The 23,889-nt window shown below is 40.1% G+C and overlaps 1 protein-coding gene across 1 annotated transcript in view; it reads right to left on the reverse strand.

Moving 5' to 3' along the window:
- LOC121957637 (chloride channel protein 1-like) overlaps positions 1 to 23,889 on the reverse strand; it is a 49,014-nt gene that overhangs the window by 15,245 nt on the left and 9,880 nt on the right. The window contains exons 4-20 of the mRNA XM_042506335.2: positions 23,519 to 23,647; positions 21,999 to 22,132; positions 21,500 to 21,577; positions 21,284 to 21,362; positions 20,884 to 21,009; positions 19,875 to 19,959; positions 19,492 to 19,593; positions 19,016 to 19,100; positions 15,384 to 15,539; positions 8,724 to 8,793; positions 7,653 to 7,763; positions 4,978 to 5,191; positions 3,978 to 4,111; positions 3,692 to 3,783; positions 2,678 to 2,770; positions 2,321 to 2,408; positions 940 to 1,022 (exon numbers count right to left, since the gene is read on the reverse strand). Coding sequence (XP_042362269.2) covers positions 940 to 1,022; positions 2,321 to 2,408; positions 2,678 to 2,770; positions 3,692 to 3,783; positions 3,978 to 4,111; positions 4,978 to 5,191; positions 7,653 to 7,763; positions 8,724 to 8,793; positions 15,384 to 15,539; positions 19,016 to 19,100; positions 19,492 to 19,593; positions 19,875 to 19,959; positions 20,884 to 21,009; positions 21,284 to 21,362; positions 21,500 to 21,577; positions 21,999 to 22,132; positions 23,519 to 23,647 — 1,859 coding nt within the window. The remainder of the gene's footprint in view (positions 1 to 939; positions 1,023 to 2,320; positions 2,409 to 2,677; positions 2,771 to 3,691; positions 3,784 to 3,977; positions 4,112 to 4,977; positions 5,192 to 7,652; positions 7,764 to 8,723; positions 8,794 to 15,383; positions 15,540 to 19,015; positions 19,101 to 19,491; positions 19,594 to 19,874; positions 19,960 to 20,883; positions 21,010 to 21,283; positions 21,363 to 21,499; positions 21,578 to 21,998; positions 22,133 to 23,518; positions 23,648 to 23,889) is intronic.

Here is a 23,889-nt window from a genome sequence, read left to right on the forward strand (position 1 = left end):
GAAAATCCTCCCTGCAAAAATAATGGATAAATATTTATATCTCTATCAGTGCCAGTGTGAGGATGTGGTGCTAGGTTGGCTTTGCCAAAAACATGGTGGGGAGTTATTTGCATTTCAATGGCTCACAACACAAGGGAAAATTTCAGTTCACTCCAGACGTCTCCGAATAGTTGGCTGAACAGAGAAAAGGGCACAAAGGTTTACAAAGACATAAAAAACACAGAAATTAGGAAACACTAAAAGATGTGAGCGAGCAAAATTAACCCTTCGAAACCTGAGCAAATTAGTTTCATTTCTCGCAGAAACAAGTGAAGGCAATGAGCAACTAAACAAGACATGGCCCAAAAATTAGCAAGAAATATGTTAAAGATTACAAGAAAATATCCTGAAAATAAACAAAAAATTAAAAAAAAAAAAATTAAGAAGTTAAAAAATGAAGAGTAAAGAGAGCCAAAAAAGTGCTGAAAATTGAAAAATATATACACATTTTTTTCCCTGTGTATGACTTTACATATATAATGATAATATTTAGGAATACAGTTTAAACTGACATTTTCCTAGTTTTTTGTTAAGTTAAGTGTTTTTCTTGTCAGCTTTTACTAATATGATGGTAATTAGTGAGGGCGTGTCATTGCATCTTGTCAGTTAAGGAGCTGAAATTAGCGCATTCACCCAGGTGTTGTGTTTCCATCAATACTGATTGGTGCAGGAGGCGATAAAAACCCACGCCGTGAGGCTTAAGAGGATGTAAATTGAGTATTTACATTGCAGCTGGGTCGCTGCTCTCGCTCAATACTGGACCAAATCCAAAAACTGTTCCAGTTTCCATTTGTCACTTAGACCCAAAAACATGGCATTATAAGGTTTAGAAATACCCTCTAACTCTGGATTACTAGATACATAAATGAATACAGACTGACTATGCAAAAATACACACACCTGTGACTGTCCCTCTGTCTTTCTGTTTGTAGAGGTGAAGAGATTCCTGAGTGTTTTCCTCACAGACTGTAATGGACCTTTTTCTGGCAGAGAGAGACAGAGAGAGAGAGAAAGGTGAAGAGGGAGATGTAGCTGGTAAATTACACAGACGCAGCTTTTTGAAAGACTTAAAGCTGTTGGAGAAAATAACCTGACTGCAAATGGAGGTTTCGAGAGACTGCGACAACCCATGCATGGCTCCTTATTGTTGTTGCCTGGATACCATTTCACTTGGAGACTGTCTGTTGTTGTGTGTGGCCGGCGACTGAGAAGTTTACTGTGCCACGATAGACACACACACACACACACACCATCTGGTTACTCGCTGTGAACATGCGGCCAGACCCTCCCTAGTTGCTGTTCGGGTTGCAAAGTTATTAATTACTATTGTTTGACATCTGTTGAGGGCAGAGACAAACAAACTTGTTCGAGTTGATTTGATAGACAGTGTGAAACGCTGACCAATTAAAAAAATAGATCATTTTAGCCTTTTATCTAGTGAACTAAATGCTTGGAAGGACAGATGAGGAGCTGCTGGGTACGGCTGACTTAGGATTTCTTCTCGTCTTTAGCCTGCAACATTTAAATTTTGTTTTTTAAAAAAGGTTCATTATTGGCTAAAAATGTGCGGTCAATAGCATGCTGTTGTGTTTGACCTGTAGATGCCTGATTATGCAGCTCCTGCTGTTGGTCTACACATTTTATAAAGTAACACTGTTCTTTAAGGTTAGATTAGTTTCCAGTGGTTTCTCCTTTTGCACTTTACAAGCACACACAGGATGTGTTTGTGTCCTCTGGGCACTGATGTAGCTAACACATATGCGAACCTGGTGAGCTTCACAGACCATCTGGACAAGCTAAATGCTTAGTCATATCAGTTACCATATTTTTCTGAGGAGAAGTAGGACAGACAGAGCAAAGAATAAATCTTATTACACCTCCCTTAAGAGCAAAACTTGTCTAAAGGAATCAATATTACTGTGACAAACCCCATAAGGCTTTCATTGTCCAGCCTCGAGTCCATGTCTCACGGCTCCACAAGTGTAACAGAGCTACAGAAGAGGGATCAGTAATTCTATTTGTCTTATATTATTTCTATATAATCTGGGCATTGGGGAGGCACTTAAACAGAACCTTTATCTGAGTATAAAGTCTTTATCCTTCTCTAACCTAGAGAAGTTGTCATGCATTTATCACATCCTATTTAGACTATAGTGATTCCATTTATTCTTTCTCCCAGAAGCAGCTAGTGCCAAAATAATGTGTGACTGTAACACCTCCACTGAGATGTGGAGAAAAGAAATAAAAATGTACTCAGGAATATGTCATCCTCTCAGCTCACCAGGAACAGGAGCAGTGTGGTTTGAGGAAGGCTCTTGAGGCTTTGGAGGACGCAGGGGCCCGTTTCTCTCCTCCTGCACCGGGCTGCCCTGCACAACACAACTACATGTTACAGAGTTAACCTTCTTAATAAAGCACCATTCAAAACAAAAGAAAAAATAGAGCAATAAAATCATGCTTAAACTGACATTAAAACTAATTGTGGTGCTTTCAGCAAGTAAAAGGTAAACTGTTGCATAAAATCTGAGGCAGATGGCTACAGAGCAACAACACTGATGGTGGTCAGCAGAGAAAAACCTTTCAGGATACTCCAAAGGAAATAAAACACTGATGGCTTGAAAACAAATCAGAGCCTCACCTTCTCTCCATCCTCCTCTTCCTCCTCATCTACAAAGGCGAAGGACTCCCAGCTGTGTTTCTGAGACTGGTTCTGCTGCTGCAGACTCTGACCCTTAATCCAAATCCAGATAAACACATCAGTGCAGACTGCTGTCATCACAGTAAGATAATTAATTTTATTATGAATCCCAAGCAATTGTACTGTGTTTATCACACGTGTACTTTATTTGAAATTGTGCTATCCACTGACTTTGAACGCCATTAAAACATTTAAGAGTTTTGGCGTTCATCCTTTTGAGCGTCTTTTTTGAAATGTGGTGTACTATGAGGTTGTTTGACTTTCCTGAGTGAAGTAAACACTAAAAAACAGACTCCCTGCAGCCTAACACAAGTTACATTTAAGACTTCTTAAAACTCTAAAATGCCACTCAAAATTAAATTTAAGACCAATAATGACAATTTAAGAAAAAAAAAAGTCAAAATATTTATGGTTATATAAATGAAATTCTTCCTGGTCAATTTAAAAAGTTGGATGATCTTAAAATCTTAAAAAGTATACCTTTTGTTTTATTTTGAAAATAAAACCTTTTAATTTGTCATTTGTTTGGATGTGGTATATGTGCTGCTGCTTCCTCTATCCGTATCTGCATGATGGTAATACAAGAGGCATTCCCTAAATGATTTAAAAGTTAGTTATTACAAGTAATTTCCAGATTTATAGCACAACGCCAGAATAAAAAACAATGAATAAAATCCTATTTTAAGAATTTTTAAGACATATAACAGATTGATTAAAGACATTTAAGTACCAATTAAGACCTTTTTTTTTACATGAATGAATTCAAAGCCTTTTAAGATTTGTTTAAGGATCCATGGGAAGCCTCTAAAAACCAGACAGCAGCAGCTCTGTCTATTACATTTTATTTGCATTCCTACTTTTAGGGTTTCCAGTCTGCAAGGTATGTCAGCTTAAGGAAAACATTTGAGACTATGTTGGCATGAGGTCAGTAATTTGTTGTGTTGTTGTCCTCACCTGCATCAAAAGTCTCCTTTCTGGTGATAACCACCAATCACAGAGAGCCAGAAGCTCCAGCCTGTCGATGCTGCCCAATAGGATCATAGAGTCTGGAAACAGGAGGAAGGATTACTCACACAGATTTCAACACAGACTGAAGGGTTATGAAAAAAAATTTCTTCAAAAACAGTAAATCCATAGATTAGAGTGAAGATGAGGACAGTTAGTGAGCAACCTGGACTATTTTGTTTCCAATTTGTTTCATGGCAGCTGATGCAATTAAATTCACAATGAACTCTTTTACCTTTTGAGTCGACCAGTGGGATTGAACTGATCGAGGAGGAGTCCAGCAGGAGTTTGACTTCTTTATATGTCGACTGAGACGATATGAACTTCACCTTTCTCACCATGATGTCTTCTACAAAAATGTTGTACTGGCTGCAGGACAGACACACAGATATAGGAGTGGGATGAAAAAAAACTGTAAACACTATTGTTATTGTTAATCCTCTTCGGTTTTGACCGTAACAGGTACAAAAGCCTTTCACTGTACATTGTACTTGTATGATTGTGCAATGGACAGATAAACTTAAAACTAAAGGGACAGTTCACCCCCAAATCAAAAAGTAAATATCTCTCTTCTTACCCATAGTGCTATTTATCAGTCTAGACTGTTTTGGCGTGAATGGCACTTTGCTTTCCTCTGAAAAACTCAAGAGCATTTTCTCTTTCTAGATATCATGACCCTGTAACTCAAGGTAGTTTAATGTAAGAACTTTTATTTTTTCTACCAAACTACAAACACAATCTGTATTGCTGTTACTTGTTTCAGGCTGATTAGGTTAACTCTCTGAGACCTGGAGCTACAAATGTCCTGAAAATTTCAATAAATTAGGAGACTCGGATAATTACTTTAAAAAAAACACAAGGGAAAAATGCCAAGAGAACTTGTTTCTATTTATCAACATTATAAAGAAAAATCTAACTTTTAGGCTGTTTTCTCAGGCAATTTCCTTATTTTTCTTTTTATTTATTTTTTATTTTCAGGTGATTTTTTTGTAACTTTTGACTTATTTCTTGCTAATTGTAGGGTCATTTCTCAACGTTGCTCATTGACTTCTTTCTATGTTTTTGAAAGAAAACAAGCCAATTTGCTCAGGTTTCAAAGGGTTAAAAACACTTTGCTTTGCACTGGTGCTGACTGAGATCATAACGATGTAAAAACAATCCAAGAAAGAACCGTCTCTTTAAAAATCCACACAGTGTTGACCATTTGTCGTCTGCCACGTGAAATCAGCACGAACCTTATGTGTCCGAAGCCGAGCTCGGGCAGGTACGGGAGCTTCTTGACCTGGATGATGGAGTCGTACAGGGAGGGCTGCAGGCCCTGGGCCACCATGTTGGCCAGGATTACTGCCACCATCATGGGCAGGATGTGGGAGATCTGGCCTGTCAGCTCGAAGCAGATAACCGCCGTGGACACCGTGTGAGTCACAGCCCCGGTCAAAGCTGCCGCCCCTGTCAGAGGTATGGGATGGGATGATGAGGGGAGGGGTGAGGGCAGGAGGGAAGGATGGGGGTTAAAGAAGAAAGGAGCAGATGAAGAGAAAGACGAAAGAAAAAACGAGAAGACTGAACAAGTTGAAAGACAGGACAGAGGGAATAAACAAGATATGAGGGAGATAGGACGTTGAGGAAAAGGGGATAGAGATTTTTTAGGCAAGAAAGGAAAATAAAGGATGGATAGAATTTAAAAAAAGGAGAAAAGAAAAGATTGTGGGATAATGGGGAGGTGAAATGGAGAAACTGGAGAGAAGGAATCACATAAAAAAGGAGGAAAACAAGACTGCCGAGTAAGAAAAAAGCTATGAAAGGGCACAGCAGCAAAAGATTAATAAGAAGGTATGTGAGGAAGCAAACAAAGGTCAAAAAATATTGAAGAGAGATGGATAACCTAGAGAAGGATAAAGGGGATAAAACAAAGGGCAGAGGGAGCAACATGAGGAAATGAGGAGGGATCGGGATAGAAAAGAGGAGGGATGGGCTTTGTAGGGCAACAGGACGGGGACTGAAGGAAGGCCACGTTTCTGGGTCGCTGGCTGAGGTGAGGACAGCAGAGGGAACCCACAGTGACATTTAACTGTCAGAGCAAGGTGGCCACATGCTCTGATGGAAAGGAGGAAGAGGAAGACGAAGAAGGGGAGGGATATGAGGAAGATTAGGTGGAGAGGACGACTTGACAACCAGTGACAACTAGGGTGGCCGGGGAGGTTGACGGGAGAGGAGGAGGAGAAGCTGGAGGAGAAAGAAGATGAGAGAAGTGACAGGAGAGGAAGAAGAGGACATCTTGACCACGGCTGACGAGCTGAGGCTGACAGTTAAGGAGGAGGAGAAGCAGAGGGAGGAGGCAGAGGGAAGGTGGGCAGCTAGACAGTAAGGCTTTGGCTCCTGAGGGGCGATATGCCTTTAAAATGATATTGTAATATTTTAAGGAGGTGATTGTAATTTCAATTTCTTTGTTTTCAACTGCTTAAGATGCCCCACCTCCTGCATTTTCATCAAGATACCAGATCCTTTTGTGTTTTAAATAAAGATGTCTAGACCTCTTAACCCCCCACCTGAATACACAAACCTGCAGGAAACACACCCTAAGGGGTCGATGCCAGTCCCTGCAGCAGAAAAACACACCTTAGGGGGTGTTCCTCAAGAATAAATGTTTAGATCTTTCTAGGCTCGCGGTCTTTCTTCATCCTGACCACCCGTGTGTTGATTGACCTTTTCTGTGGAAAGAAAATAAAAACCTTGTCGGCCGGCAGAAGTCTCCATTTCATTCTTCACCAGCAACAGAGAATTTCCACAACAAGGCTAAATCGCAATACATAATATATGTTGATTTTTTTAAAATGTCCAAAGCTTTAAGCAGCCCCTTTTCTATTTATTTATTTTTGATTTTTCCCCCATTTTTTCTACTTTCTTTTCTAGACAGAGAAGTGGGCCTGAGACTGTCCAGCCTGTAATTTGAATCCCAGCTTGAGCTGAGCTGGTGTCATTCTGCCGCACAAGTGAATGTGCTCATTAGTGAGCCTGGAACAGCGCTTGGTTTTAATGACGTTCACAGCGAAGAAAGCTGACTCACGGCTGTAAGTCGATCCAAACATGGTCAAGGTGTGTAGTGCTACTTTGGTTAGAGCAGAGGAAACAGTCGAACGCTGTGTGTAGCCAGAAAGCAGCGGGTCAGTTCCTCCCCTCTCACGCTGTTGTTCCTTTGAGACACTGAAACATTTCATCTATATGTTCTCCCTCTGCTGGTTCCAATGGACACAAAAGTGACAGCGAGGGTCACAGTGTCTTCGCTAATGTTGTTCTCAGCTGTACTGTCATTACAAGCAGCCACACTGATGTTAACTTTAACAGCCTCCGTAACGAGAAGAGGGACGCATTGTTAGTGAGTCAAACCTTGAAATCCTCCTCTCTGGATTCCTCTTTCTCTATGTCTCCTTTCCACTCTCAGTCAAAATTAATGGGCTTCATTTTATGCAATATTTGCACATGTAACTAACAGCCTATCATACCAATGCTTTTTTCTGTGTTTACCTTTCTCTTGCTGCGTCATTACAGAAAACTACTATAATTGGCACATTGCTGCTTGTGAACTTGTAGTTTTTGAATGATTAGCAGGGGAAAAAATGACTGCAGTAGGTTTTAATCATTTACTTGCACACTGTGCTCATAAATAACTTTTTGAGTTCACACATATCTATTTTTAGGGGCACATATGAGTGAAATATTCTTACTGTCGAGCCCTGTAAGGTCTCTGGTAACTGCCTGTCTCAAAGTCTCAAACTTTGACCCTTGCATGTTTTCCCTGCCAATGACTAATCCTAATTGGAGGAAGGAGAGCAAAAGTGGCAGCTGTCAGTATGCTGACAAAATGTAGTAAAACTAAGGAGATTGGTAAGAGGTGGAAAGGGAGACTAACCAATGACTGCGTACCCTCCAGGGATGATGCGGTAAAGGATGCCATCAAACACGATCCCATGAGGAAACAGGGTGGCCATGATCTCCCCAACCAGCCTGCCGAACGCAGCTCCTACAAGAGGAAAGAGAAGTACAACAGTTACCTATAAAAGCAAGTATATTTTTAACATAAAAAAACTTTAAGTGGCATTTTACCAAGAAATAAACTCTACCATTAATAAACTAATTTTGAGACATCTGTATGAATCATGTCGACAAACAAAATTGTCACCAATGAGACTGTCAGTCTTTGTTGGTCTCTAAACAGATTCTTCTGATGTGTATCATCAGAGCAAACAGAACTCAGGTCATCAGTGTTTCTAGTGCCCGCAGATGGTGGAGAGGCTGATGAAAGAAATCACTTCCAACATGATTATGTCCAAAACATCACTACAGTCAGAGCCCGTAACAGCAACTGTGGTGCTTTTCATTTTTCATGAAGCCACTGTAATGGTCTCATTTAAATGTTTGGAAAATGTTGATGTTTTGTGCTGCGTGACAGTGCAAAAGGCCACATTTTTAAACCAAAGACAAACACACACTCACACACACACAACATGACCCTCCATATCCAGAGCTGAGTTTATTCATTTGAAGTTGTTTGCAGCTGGTAATGATGAATATTTTAAAGTGAAGCACTGGTAAAGGTCACGCTCCAAAGCTTTTCACGCTACAAAAACAACAGATGAACTGCAAACTACTGCAAATAAACACAGATTCCTAAAATGTTGATCTGAATAATAAGAAACTGATGTTCAAAAATGAAAGTTAATGAAAGAGAAACCATGGGAACATAAAATCAGTTTGTTCAGATGTAACAGCAGAATTAATTGCACAACTCTACAGCATATTGATCATATTCATCGTTTCAGTTGCTGATCATAGAACTTCAGTATTGCTACAATGATTGAAAATAGTCAATTGACTACTGATAAGTGAATAACTGGAAAATACAAGTTATTTTTTTTCCATTTCATTCATTCTCAATCTAACTCAGCTGCAGTATTTAAAGGCAACAGGTGTTTTTGCTCACCCAGTATGAAGACAGGCATGAAGGCCCCAGATGGAATGGGCATGGTGGTGGCCACCGCAGACATCCAGAACTGCAAGGCAAGACGCATGCAACATTATTTAGATGACTGAACTGTTTATGGACACCAATAAAAACTAGAAGAAAGCACTAAGTAGAATGCAGAGCTGACTGCAGCCACCTTAGACAATCCTTTTAATTCTAGCAGATGTGGCAAAAGTACATTTGAGAAGCGTCCCAAAAGATAAGACAAACATGGGCACTGTCTATTGATGGAGCTGAAAAATATTGCACAGAGCAGCTAACAGGCTGCATATTAACTTTGTTTGTGAGCTACAGTCCAAGAAAGAAAGAAAAAACAACAATAAACACAACTAAAACAGACAACAACAAAACATCAGAATCACTAAGCCTTCTCACTAATGGTAAAAGCTGAAACATTAATGAAAAATGACCAAATATTCAAATCTGCAAGTCTACAAAACTGGTCAGGCAAAATGCTCCACTTCTGAAATGCTCCAGGTGCGGTATAAAGCTGTGCAGCGGATGACGGCAGAATCGTCCCTCCCGGCTCCCTCACACTCAAGACTGCAGCACAGATAACAAAAACAGATGACTTATTCATATCTCATTGTGCCTAGCTTTAGTGAATAATAACATATCGGGTGTGGAATTAATCTTCAAATGCTCTGGTTCAAAATTAGATTAAACTTTTTTTTGGAAGGCAGTTTTTGTGACACATCTGAGACAAAAATGTGGCCCACAACAGACGGTAAAACTTGTTGTATTTAGCTAAGCTGATTTCCAAAAAACTTGCAGTTGAAGTGGAGTGACGTGTCAGCAGTCAATGAGGGTATAAAACTGTCAAGAAAACAGGCTTTTCATGAATTGTGAATCACAGCAATTATGAGAGGTCATTGAGCATGCAGTTATATTTGTATATCTGCACAAAAAAATAGGCTGATTGGCCCAATAGTTTGCATAATTGGCTGCAGAAACACTCACATTCATGACAAAACACATGATCCCCACAGTTACATCTGTGTCTAAGTGTCCTTTAGCTTGGCAGCACTGCAGCCACAAACTAATGTTAGAAACCATCAGCTGACAGCATCAACATACAAGACAGCATTTAAGTCGGACGGATTTAAGTCAAGTCTGTGTCTGATTCACATACAACTACTCTGATCAAAAGTGTTACCAAACAATGCATTCTGGATATGGGTATAGACATTTATGTGGCTGGCGTTTATGTCTGAACTTAACAGTTTATCAGTGCTACCAATCTCAGTTTGACGAGCTGTCAAACTGCTCCAGATAAAGTCTCAGTCCCATCGTCTCTTTCAAGAGTTAACAGTTCAGCAGCTATATCTCTGTTTTCATTTTCAATAATATCTCCTTTGTTGCTGCAGCTTAGCCACCTAATACTGATTAGATTGCTTGTGTTGAAAAAGGAGTGACGTAAATTCCTCGTGCCAAAGAACTATAGTCTCTGTGAGGGATGTAAAAATCCTCTTATTTGGTCATGGCTTGACGAGTTGCAAAAGTGGAGAATCCGAAAACTGCGTGGTGGGGGAAGGGACACAATCACTCTTGGGTGTTCTTGAGCAAGGCACTTAATCAACAGCTGCTCCAGTGACACTGCAGAGGATGGTGGGATGACTGTATGACTGAGGAATGAGTGGGTGCAAAACAAAAAAAAATCAAACATGCAAACTCCTCTGCAGGTTAAATCAAAGCTAAACTGACCCTTCAAATGTCACTTGCGCTGTTTGTCTCTGAACAATTTCTGTATTCATCAGAATGTAACTTCAAAATAGCTCACCTAATGATACGCTCTGTTCTTGGCTGCAGAGATCTCATCAGCAATAATGATTATTTTACTAAAGCTCTGGATTTCTGGTGTGTGTGTGTGTGTGTGTGTGTGTGTGTGTGTGTGTGTGTGTGTGTGTGTGTGTGTGTGTGTGTGTGTGTCATCAGCATCCCTTCCCTGCCACCACACACTGGGCTTTCTCATTTTGATTTGAAGGGATTGGCGAGTAACACTGCATCACCATTTTAGCAGTCCAGATTACTATTCTACACGTCGTTTGTCATCATCGTTTGAGAATTTAATTACTGTGGTACAAGATAAAAACTCATTAGCACGTCTCTCACAGGGTGGCTGCTATCCCGATGGCAGAGAGGACTGCGCTCACAGTCTTCTCTCTTTTAATCCCGACAGTCAAACACAATCATGCAGAAACACACAGTGCTTAAAAAACTGGCGTGTGGCACAGGCACACATGCACACACGCGCACACACACAAACACACACACACACACACACACACACACACACACACACGCACACACACACGCAGGCAGGCTTTCAGCACACACTTTCACCAGTGTCACAGATCCTGAGATAGATGGGAACAACAACACTGAGACACAGTTTGCTTCACTGTTTGATAGAGAACAATGTGGAGATGGAGTGAAAACAAAGAGAGGAAATATGGGTGTCTGTTTATGTGTGATAAACAGAGTCAGAGATGCAAGAAAAAATGGACATGAACTCCATAACAAGTGAATAAACAACGGCGCTGAGAGGGTCCAAAAAGCCACTAAATAGCGATGAAGTCAGCAAGTTAGTAGTCCTCTCCTCCCGTCACTCTGGGACCTTAGTTCTTCTGTTCGTTTGTTTTTGGACGTGGAAATGTTGTTTATTGCATAACATCCGCAACAGTGTCAGTACACTACACTACAGTAAAAAGACAGATTGACGGAAAATCTCAGTGTTGGGGAAAGAGTTAAAAAAAAGAAAAAAAAACAATGGGGGAAACCCTGCTGCTGACTGTGATGACATGTTTTGGACTGATCTAGCTGGCAGCAGTTTGACATGCAGCATAATGCAGTGTGTGTGGTACTGACGGAGCGAAACCATGGGCAAAATTAGCGAAATCAAAGCAATATATGCTTATTACTATCGGTTATATTTAAAGGCCAAAAATTTTATTATCGGAATGACCAGTATGACGTCAAAAGTCCCATTATCAGGCCGTTAACTATTGGTTCCAATAATTATCGTGCATCCCTAAAAAATACTCTGAGTATTGGTTTCAAAAATGTCTCTCTGTGTTGTTTGACAAAATAATCTTAGGCAACTACTTCGATTGTCAAGTAGGCTATGACAATATTTTTGCAGAGGGCATTTTGGCAACAGGCATTTTATATTAGCCATTATCTGAAAATGTGTTACTTAAAGTAACAATTTCATTATAAACAACAAAATTCCATGAATTTTCCAAAACTTTCAATTATTATTATTATTTTTTTTACAAATAGTATGACTTTTTTCAGGCCTGGAAAATGCCACTGTGAAATTCCATGACTTTTCTAGTTATTATGACCATGGGAACCCTGTAATTTAGGAAAATCTACATTTTTCTTTAAAACTGTTCTAACATTTTTAGGTGAATGCATCACACCTCTGTAGAGATTTGAATCGAGCTGCCAATGCAAAAGTACTCTTATATTCAGCATGTCAGTTTCACCACCATGCACCTTAGTAGCACTTAATTTGACATTCCTATATTTTGTTTTTCAGGTTGATAGAAATACAAACAAAGAGAGAAAAAGTCTAACCATGCGCTGGACAAAAAGAGGCAGAGAGAGGAAGATCCAGTGTGTGTTTGAGCGTGTATTAGAGAAAGGCTGACAGCAGCAGAGGGCGACAGGAAAACAGAAAAATACACTGTGTGTGTGTGTGTGTGTGTGTGTGTGTGTGTGTGCGCGCGCACGTCAGTGTGCATTTGTGTGCATGTGTTGTGAGTGGAGTTTTACCAGCCAGCTGCTCTCAGTTTTGGTTGAATTAAGTTTTCACTACAGGGAGCCGCTGTGCTCAACTGCGAAACACCATGACTAAACCAATGCAGTGTATGACGCTGAGTGACGGGCTTTAATTTCCTGTTGATAGGATTATTTATGTGGCATTTCTGCATAATTTGACTTTAGACACTGCAGGAAAACAGACAGAAGTTAACTCTAAAAAGGCAAATGGATTTGGAGTTATTTTGGAAATCTAGTAACAGAGCGGGGGATCTTGGACAAATTATAAATTACATTAGGTATGTCCATGGTAAATGGTGTTTTTCTGTTCAGTTTCCATCCCTCTGGTCAAAATTAGAGTTAACTGACAGCAGTATCTGATGCTGGGAAGATGGAAATTCTAACAACAACAACGTGTTTGCAGTGATGTTGTCAGATACACGCCCTGTGTCTCTGGTTTATTAAAATCTGAAAGGACGCAGTAAAAGATATAAAGATGCATATGCAGTCTATGGTTTTGTAAATTAATTTTTCAGATTTGGGATTTTGTTGGCATGTTGTTGGTATGTTTAAACATACATAAATATAATAATATCCTATACACATCAACATCACCGTTTGTCAAAAAAAAAACACAGATTTAATGGGGAACCACTCAGAGGACCACCTGTGGACTCACTAGATTGAAAACATGTCAACATCACTGTGTTGGTCAGAAAGACTGCCAAGCAAATCCTGGTGTGAACAGGATTTTGTGTAATGTGGTTTCCATGTAGACTGAAAAGTTTGGCTTTGTATTTACTGAGAAAGTAAATTTTGATCTCCCACTTCATCACTGTTCTCTGCTTGAGCTCTTGAGAAGTGGCAGGTTTTTATCAAACAGGCGGCAGCAACAGCTTGGTGCTGTTTTCTGCAGCAGCCACCAGACTGTAGGCGGGTCAGGACTCAAAGTATTTAGACTCCAGACTTGTCTGTCTGTGGTTTTCAAACACTTGAAGTCAGAGGGCTCTGATGAAGGACATTACTGGGGGTTGACAGATTGACATTTATGCAAAAACAGAATGACTATCGGGAAGCTGATCATGAGGAGGGCTAACCTTTGCCTTCAAAACAGCTTTGAGTTTCGGAGAAATGTGATTGTGTCTTGATTACAATTCAAGTCAAACTGAAAGCTTTGGTTTGGTGGTCACATTTTATTCCCTCATCAGTTTGTATTTTGGATGCAGTGTAACTCTTGCAAGTGAAAATCTGATGCAGTCTAATGGTCAACGTGTTCCTTTCAGATAAAGTCCTCTACTCTGTCTGAATGTTAATGACACCACCCGATCATTTATATGGCCAGGAGTAGTTACTGCACTTCTGAACGTACTTAAAGCAGCGGCGTGTGGGATTCACAGGATTTAATGGCATCTGACGATGAACTGCAGATTACAACCAGTTGAAACTTCTCCTGGTTATAATTATTTAGTGTTTATTGTTCAGGAGGTTTTAACTGGGAGCCAAATTATCCACAAAGGGCTCTTCCTCTCCAAAAAATGAAACAGGTGATTAAAACACAAAATCCAAATCAGTGTTTCTCCGATGCTGTTTGGCTCATCACAGACGGGTTGCTAGCCTATTACCTGACAATGTGTGCTCACCTTTTTCTTTTAACTTTATTTACTCCCATCGGTATGAGTTGTTATTGTTATTATTGTTTTGCTTCTCTTTTGTTAAATTTCACCTTAAATTTTGTTTGGCCTTAGTTCGGCATTATAGTTTGGCTCTTATAGTTATGTTGCCTCTGCAAGAAACCCATCTTGCTTCTGCTTTGCCTTGTTTGTCAAGCACTTTGTAAACTCTGTTTTAAAGGTGCTAAATAAATACAGTTATTATTATCATTATTATCATTATTATTATTATTTCTGCTGATATATCCACCTAAAAAATACACACTTGACTTTTAACACTGACCATATGAAGTGCCTGCGTAAGACCTTATTACTTCAAGCAGACAGCTGTCTGTGTACAAACCCAGCAGACAGCTGTCAGGTCATGCATCTTCACATCTTGTCTGGTTTCCTAGACCGCACCTTGGCAGGTTTTGTAACTGATGCTATGAGCACCATCTCACTGCTGATTCTCTTTGAATCTTTCTTATTTACCTGATGCTGTTTTGGAGATTCACATATGAATCTTAGATGATACATGCTGCTTACTGGCTTTCATGTTGGTCTATGTAGCTGCCTTGTTATTGTTATCGAGTGATCAAAGTTTATTTGTGTTGTTCAGTGATCATTTGTCTACCTGTGTGCACGCCAGGGAATTTTTTACAGACAGTTTCATCAACTCTGTGCTGATTCACAGTCAGCCCAGCACCTACGCCAGTTTTATGTACATGTCGATGCTTTTAACATCTGTGATAGCAAAAACTGAAACTCCCCAGGGTGTGTGTGTGTGTGTGTGTGTGCGTGTGCGTGTGTGTGTGTGTGTGTGTGTGAGAGAGAGCAGCTGCTTTCAGGAAAACATAAGAATGCTAGAAGTGCTGGCAGCTTGCCAGCACTGTTGACCTTGGACAGGAAGAAAAGGAGGAAGATAAAGAGACACACACCCACACACACAGATGTCCCCGTCACCAACACACAACATGAGTGACCTGCAACAAATGTCCCTAATGAAGAGGAGGAGGATGACGAAAATGCTGACGTCAGATGGAGCCAGCCACACACTCACACAAATACACACAGTTACACACACTCATGCATAACCCAAACACCATCACCATAAACACACAAAAACAACGACACAAATTTGACCTGCACACAAACACCTATCCAATTCAACACACACACATATTCCCCGGTAGCCACAGACCTTCATGAATAAGAAGAGCAGCAGGATGAGGAAGACGCTGACATCAGGGTGTATCCAGGCAGCAGAGCGGCCCAAACCTGCTGGAGGAGGAGATCCCGAAATCTTTGTCCACGTAAAGTTGTCAAACAGGGAGTTGATACACTCCCTCGGCATCAGCTGGAGAGAGCGAGGAGAGGAGCGGTAAAGACGGACAAACAAAGGGAAGAAGAGATGAGGGCAAGGAAGGTTAGGGTGTGAGTGGAGTGAGAAGGAGGTGGCAGAGAGAGTGGAAGCAATCGAAGAAAGGGGGACAGGGAGGGCAGAAGGGACGAGGAGGAGAAAAAAGAAGGGTATGAGGAGCAGCAAAAAAGGAAGAGAAGGGAAAACTACAATTATCGCCCTGCGGTTGGCTTGGCGCACCAGTCAGGTTTCTCTTACACTTTATATCCATGTCTGTCAAACTTCAGTGCTTCACACACATTTTCCCCTGCAGCACAGAAAATCTATACAACCGGCAGTTTCAATGTGGACACCCAAGATTAGTGTCACCAATTCAATATCTGACCAAATGTCTCCTCTTCTGTTCCTGAGATATGACACTGAGTAACGGCTGAAAAAAGCATTTTAAAAACATATTGATCCAGTGAAGTTGACCTTTGACCTTTTGAATTCTAAATGCCATCAGTCCATTATTATATCCTATTGCGCATATATGTGTGAGGTTTTGTCATATTTGCATAGGAATTCTTTAGTTATGGTTATTGACCTTTGACCACCAAATTGGAATGAGTTCATCCTTGAGTCAAAGTGAACATTTGTGCTAAATTTGAAGAAATTCCCTCAAGGTGCTCGTTTGACATTGTTTTCAGAAAAATGACACTAATGCAAGGTCACAGTGACCTTCACTTTTGACCACTTACATGTCATCCGTTCATTTGTTAGTTCAAAGGATGTTTGTACCAAATTTGAAGAAATTCCCTTAACGCGTTCTGAAAGTTTGCATTAAGAAGAATAAGATGAAGGGATGGACGGATGGACATACAGACAGATGGACGGACATAATGCCTCCGTCTACAGCTATCGCTGGCGTGAGGGCATAAAAGAAAAAGGGGAGATAAAGTGGGAGAAAGGGTGAGGTACAGAGGGGATTAGATTAGATAAAGGGAAAGGTGGGGACATTTAAAGCAAACTGGAAAAATAAAAAGGAAGCAAATGTAAAGAGAGAGACAGATGAGGAGAGAAAGGGATGAATGGAGAGGTAAAAGGGTGAATGATGGTAAAAGAGAAAGAGGAGAGAGGGAAAGACAAACTGAGCAGATGGAAGAGGGGAAGGGAGAAAAGCGATGGATGTGAGAGGATGTGTAGTGGAGAGAAAGGTAGAAAGGGAAGGAAGGAGAGCAAGAGAAAAGAGGAAATAATGGATGGGGGGGTAAAGTTTAACAAAAGGAAGGATATGAGACATGGAGGATGAAAATGGAGGAAGAAAGGGAAAAGGAAAGAGTAAAGACAGAAAAGAGTGAGGGAGTAAGAAAGTCAAGTGGGACAAACAGGCAGGAAGTCATCCAGAAAGCTGTAAGCAGACGGGTACGGGTGGCCGTGTCCAATGACTCATTCTCTTTAGATGACTCATGAATGACTAATTCACTTCAACCATTTGCACCACATTTGCATAGATGCCTCTGAATTTGCTCACAGGCACAAATTGCAGCGCATTCTGCATCTGCATAACGCTGCTGCGGGGGAAAAACAACACCAACGTCATTTCAATTTTTACTACTTTTGTGCTTCCTGCTGGAGCTAGGGTTCAATCGAGGCCCTGAAATTCATCGTGGGGTGTGCGAGTGGAAATGCTGAGGATGTATGAAAGGCTGCTGCTGGCCTCGATGGAGCAGGATGTAATAATAGGCTTTCCTGTGCCTTTTTGAAGTTGTGGGTTCATGTCTGGTTCACAACCCGTGTAGCTTTTAATCTCCTCTCACTGCGCTGCTGCTTCTGTCACTCTGCACTGCGCTATCAAGTTGGATTGGAAGGATTTCATTCCCCAAAAGCTATATATACACTTTCTAAGGGGGGAAAAGCATCTGTCAAACACTGATTCATTTTCTAAAGTGAAATTTTTTAAATTTAGATATCACTTCACTTCCCTCCTGTGTTAAAACGATGATGCGAGTTTGCTGTAAAGGTGTGAGACATTGCTACAATGAGGGTGTTAAAAACATGCAGTGAGGGCACGTAAAAAAAAAAAAAAAAAAAATACGTTAAGGTGTTGCTGACTGACATATGCACACAGATGGATACGCACAGCATACAACACACACACCTGGTTCACACTAAGTGGTCTATTCTGAGTGTGTGTGAAACACATGATTGTCTCTTAGCTCTGAGCGGTTGAGCTGTTCATACTGTAAATGGCTGCCTGAGCTCCTTTTGCACACGAAGCATAGAAGTCTACAAGGCATGTAGCATCATTTTACATCATCACAGTATCCACGTGCACATCAATAAGCTCATGGTGTTCCAAATATCCAAGAATAGATTTTAGTTTTTTCACACTTAAGCAAAAGATCCTAAAGCTCACATTTTAAATGTAAATCCCGATGATTAAAACATTAGGGTGTCACGCTTAATCTAACCTGTCGTCACACTTTGCCAAACACTGAAAATAACGTTGCTTCAGGCAAACTGTGAAGAAATGGATCTAAAAGTATGAACAACATTAAATCATTTTCAGCTTCTTACACATTTACGTGAATCCATCCTGGCACCATAATTTAAGGTTCCTAAAGCTTATGGCAAGTTAGACTTTTTAAGACTTTTATAATGCAACTCGGAGTTAAATGTAACAACAATTTTACAATAACCAAAATTTAGGAAAAGAATAGAAATATTGCCACTTCATTATATGCCTCAGTGCACCAGTCAAGTTCCTGTTACAGTTTGTCATCCATGTCTGTGAAAACATGGATGCTTCACACACATCTTCCTCCGACAGCACAGATCCATACGATCAGCACAGTTTCAAGATTAATGTCACCAGTTCAGTATGTGACCAAATATCTCCCCTTCTTCTCCTGAGTTATGTTACTGAATAATGGCCAGAAAAGTTATTTTGCAGGACATTATGTTGTCAGAGTTGATCTTTATAATCAGAACTTCATCATTATATCCGGTTAGACATTTGTGTGAAATTGGAGCATGTGAATTCTCCAAAACATGGCCAAAAATATGTTTTATGAGGTCAGAAGTGGCCTTGACTTTTGACCACCAGATTCTAATCACTTCATTCTTGAGTCGAAGTGGACTTTGGTGCCAAATTTAAAGAAACCCCCTCCAGGCCATCTTTAGATATTGCATTCATGAAAATGAGACGACTGCAAGGTCACAGTGACCTTGACCTCTAAACAACAAGTTCTAAACAGCTCATCATTGAGTCCAAGTGAATGCTAAAATCAAATTTGAAGATATTCCCTAAATGTGTTTTTGAGATATCACTTCCACAGGAATGAGACAAATGCAAGGCTACCATGACTGCTGATTTTTTTTCATCAACCTCTCTGTAGCTGTAAGTATAGCATGCAGGCACAGATTCACAAGACCTGTATTCTCCTTAGTTACATGAATGAAAGAAACAATAAAAAGATATGAACTCTGACCTCTCCTGCCATAAACTGCCCAAACCCAGGTGGGAAGGTCAAGGTGGCGATGACCAGAGTTACCACAGCAGGAAAGATGAGCCGGCTGGGAGGCAAAACAGAAAAAAGGCATGTATCAGAAAAGGAAGGAATAAAAAATACATTTGAAATTATTCCTAACAATCAAAATACTAAACAAAACAACTAAAGCACAAAAAGAAGGACAAAAGTAATGAAAAGATGCACATTGCTGCACATTTTGTACTATAAATACAATATAAATGCCTATACATTAATATTAGCAGGGCTACACTTTTAAATTGAAGCATTTTAAATTTTGATTTAGCATCATTTTGTATGGGTATATAAATTATACTCTTTGTATTTGCAGTAAAAGATACAGGTTCAATATAAATGCTCAAGTATGAGTATCCTTAAGGCTTTGAAATTACAGCAAATATTAAAAACACCAACCCTACTGACGCACAGAGACTCACTGTTTGGTCAGGAAGCGGGTCATGGCGTTGTGTCGTCTCATGAACAGCACCACCTGTCTGTTGAGATAGACGAAGAACGCCCCCAAGAACCCACAGGAGATCCTGCACAAACGAATAAACCGCACATCAGCCCGGTCACCTGTTCATGTGTAACACCTGTGTGTTCTGCGTCTCTCTCTTTCCTCCCCTGAGGTAAACGGTGAACTGATAATTGGATTCTCTGTGTTTTAAATGCTACATTTGCATAAAGTTTGGCTGATTAACATTTTCCATCATGTCCATTAGGAAGTTTGGAAACACATAATGCACATGCACACACATACCGCGAGCACACACATGTACACATACGTAAATGCTGCCATTTATGTCGCTGTATCACCCACCCAATAATGGCGAATGCTGGCAGCTCCTGCAGGTCAAAAGGGAAATCCATGCGAAAGTTTGTCCTGAACAGAGCAGTGATGGTTACTGGAAGATGAAAAAAAGGCAAAAGATGTGAAATTTAACCCTCATACTGTTTGTCCTGGAACACCTGTATATAGCTTCCGTCTGAAACACTGCATTTTCCACCTCTTTTTAAGCCACCTTCTGCTCTGATTGGTCAGAGTTTCCAGGTCTTTTGTATCTGCACCCTAGGTGTCTCTGCACTATCGCTGCAGACAGTGTATGACTACAAGGTAGTATAGCAGCACTTTATACCATTAAAACTCACCAATTTGGTTTCTTCTAAACTACAATCTTCATAACCAGACATGAGCATCAGGCACAAGATCCAAAATCAGAAAGAAATTAACAACATCTGGAACCAAGATTACATATTTCCTTAATGTTAGCATTGGGCTTCATGTTGCAGTGTCAGCTAACAGTGATTACTTTTACAAGTGTTTTCATTATTATTTGGCCATGTTTAATATGAACATCCTACATAATGACATTATATATATGTCAGAATATAAGGAAAAGCATAACAGTTCCTTTTAAGTTTAAAGCAGCAGCTGTTGCTGACTTATTTTATAGTACTCAATAAAAAAAGGTTGTACATTATTTCTGTATTTTGCAGTACAGATTCAAAGGCTTTTGAAAGGTCAATGTAATGTGTTTGCACAGTGAAATGAGCAAAGATATTTCTCGATTTGTCTGGCGCTAACTTCAGTATTCTTACAGGATACTTTGATAGATCAGAGGAGGAGTACACCATCTAGTCTGAAGTACACACACTGAGTCAGTGAAACTAAAACGTGTGAGCTTGCTTGCTGTTGATTACTGAAGTTAGGGCACCCTCTAGTGCATGTTTGATAAGTAGAGAGAGGGAACCTAATGCCCAGTATCTTAAGCACCAAAGCACGTGAATACATGTCAAAAGATGTATTATAAATTATTTTTCATCTGTACCTGCATCTTTGTTGAACACAGATAACACTCTGAATATGAAGGCACTAAATGTAGCAGCAAAGTATCCTCTCCAGTAGTTTCTCACGGCAAAGTATGTGGACGTTACCTCGATACTGAAGAGCACACCTGGTAAGAAAAAAAGAAGTTAAAGAAACAGTAATCAAACAGACAGTAACTGAAAACGCACTGATCTACAACTGACGAAATGTGCACGCAAACAATCTCATATTTCATGTAAAATGGCAAAATTGTTGCTATATCAAACTAGAAGCTTCTTTTTTTCATCAATACTCTTAAACAAATCCTAAATTTCAGTTTCCTGTGTGCATAGATGTGAAATAAATGTGAATGTCCTATATCTTAGAGGGACACAGAACAGGAAAGAGAAAAGACTGTGTACCTCCAAGCGGAGTACCGAAGCAGCAGCCCACCCCAACAGCACAGCCCACTGTCAGGATGTCTGTGTAACAGTATGGATTCTACTGATCCAGAGAGGAGGAAGAGGATTAAGGATTGAGACTATAGAAAGACAACATATAGATGAGGAATATTTCATACAGTACACGTTTTTATAACACTTTCATGTAAACAGAAATGTTTCCTAACATCAGCTTACCTGATAAGCTCCTGAAAAGAAGGACATGAACCTGCTGAGAACGGCAGCGCAGATGCTGGCGATGTGAACAAAAGGGCCCTGAGTGGAGGAGTCAAGAACAACATGAAAATTAAATCAAATTATCTCATATAGCAGTACATACAGTCCAAAAACCATATTACTGAACACCAAAGATGCAGTTTGAAAGAGAGAAGCTTAATTAACCCCTACAGACTGCTTGGCGCATTTTACACACTTTTCATTTTTCATTTTTTGATAAGCTTTTCATGCATATCGCATATATTTTGGCAAGATTGTATATTTTTGTTTAATCTAATTAATCTTAAAAACATGGTGGCATCATGACATAAACATGGCATTGAAAGGGTAAAAATTCTGAAAAGTAATGAATATTTGATATGTATGATTGAGAGTAGGAAATAATATTAATGTGTAATACTTTTTAAAGCTCAATTTTGAAAAGCGCATTTTGTGTGTAATATTAAAATGGATTACCCACCTCTTTGCCGACTGGCATCCCGCTGCCCAGGGCCGCAGTCAGACCAATGACTTTAGCAACAAAGGCCTTTAGAGTTAGATATTCCTTTAGCACCACACCTCTCAGGATGGTCTTCAGCTCTGGGATGCCAGAACCTGAGACAGGGGGTGGGACAGAGGTTGTTTAGAGGGAAAAGGAAGACAATAATTATAGAAAAAAATCAAACTGGTATAGGGGATTGTGTCCAACAGTAGTACAGCATGATTTTATAAAACATTCCCGTTGACACTGGGCTGTAGAGCTATGTAAAAGCTGGACACTGATGCACAGTTCAATCTAAAGCATTTCCATAACCTTAAAGCTCTAGATTAGAAAAGCTACAGCTTCCAGGTTTGAGGGTTTTTTTTCTGCACACACAGGGGTTTCATGTCCAAAGCATTAATTCTTGCTTTGCAGAGAAAAAAACGTATAAGAAATCACATCATATGAAAAAGGTACAAAATGAAGAACAGTAAGTTCTTTTGCATTCTTGTAAAGCTGAGATGACTAATCATGCACCATGGAAGGTTTGGAGTCCGCAGGGTTTCTTTCCAATCAAATGTTACTGTCACTACTCCTCCGTGATTTCACAGTATTTATTCATCCAGTATTCTGCCCTGTGTTCCAAATCACTGGCTGTTATTTCAGATCCAGCCTTACCTATGGCATCTGTCCTCTGATTGCCACTCCTCTGTCAGTTCCACTTGCTGAGCTGCTCCTTCCTGTAGCTTACCTGCCTCAGAGGTTCACTATATTGGTCCACTTCTACAGATCAGTTGCCAAATTGTCTTTTGCATAAGCGAAGTGTTCCAGCATTGTTGTTTTTACCTGATATGACTATTCTTGTATGCAATGTTGCAGACAGAATTTTGCATATATGCACTGGACATTAAATTTCCATTGAAATCAAAACAGACTTTGAAGATTTTTTAAATCACTGCACTGATTATAACTTAAATGCCAGTAACTGGCCCAGCAATGGTAAAAAAAGTCATTTTGTAGGTATTCTCAGCAGTATTTTTGAGTTTCCCATTTCCTGGAAAAATGATAAAAGATGCTGAGGACTTATCCCACAGTTGGGCTGTAAACTAATTTGACATCTTTTTTGTTTTCATTTTCAAATAGTTATGTCCCTCTTCCGTGACTGTAATTCTGCCAGTTACTGACCAGCGCACAGGACCTGTGAGTAAAGACATCCCTCCCGTTACCCCCCAGGTCGCTCCCATTAACACCGTTAGCTCTGTCAGCACTGCTGCCATTTCAGCTCAGTCATCTGCTTGCTGCTGACATCAGATTGGCTACTTGGAACGCCAATAAATATCTGCTGCAAGTCTCTGCCTAGCTTCCTGTTTTTAGGAAACACATGAGTATGCAGAATTAAATAGTACTCTATTAGCCATTTCACGTGAACTTAAAAGTAATAATGGAGAGACAATTTATGAAAACATAAGGCAGGTAAGAAGGTTTGAGAATGCAGCTATGAGGAGGAAGAGGGTACAGACCGATAGCTTGAGGTGCGACCAGGTGACAGAAGAGGGAGGAGAACAGGATGAAGATCAGGGGATATGAAACCCAGGCCAGGTACTGCAGGGGGATGTTCCCCCTCAGCTCCCCATAAATCCATTTATAGGCTGAAGGGAGGAGGGAGGGAGGGAGAAAGAAAGGGCTTGAAGAGGTGGAAGAAACAGGAGTAAGTGGAAAGCAAAAGAACTATGGATTTAGGAGAGAAGGGTGAATCAGGGTTTGCACAGCTTAAGGCTAGTTAGATTTAAGACTTTTTTTAATGCCACTCAGAGTTAAGTTTAAGACAAATTTTCAAATAACAATAATTGAACAAGGCCAGTCTTATTTTGCCCAAATGTTTATTATAACA

The sequence above is a fragment of the Plectropomus leopardus genome, chromosome 17 (assembly GCF_026936395.1).
Source record: "Plectropomus leopardus strain MGB_pleo_1.0 chromosome 17, ASM2693639v1, whole genome shotgun sequence".
NCBI classification, from domain to species: Eukaryota; Metazoa; Chordata; class Actinopteri; order Perciformes; family Serranidae; genus Plectropomus; species Plectropomus leopardus.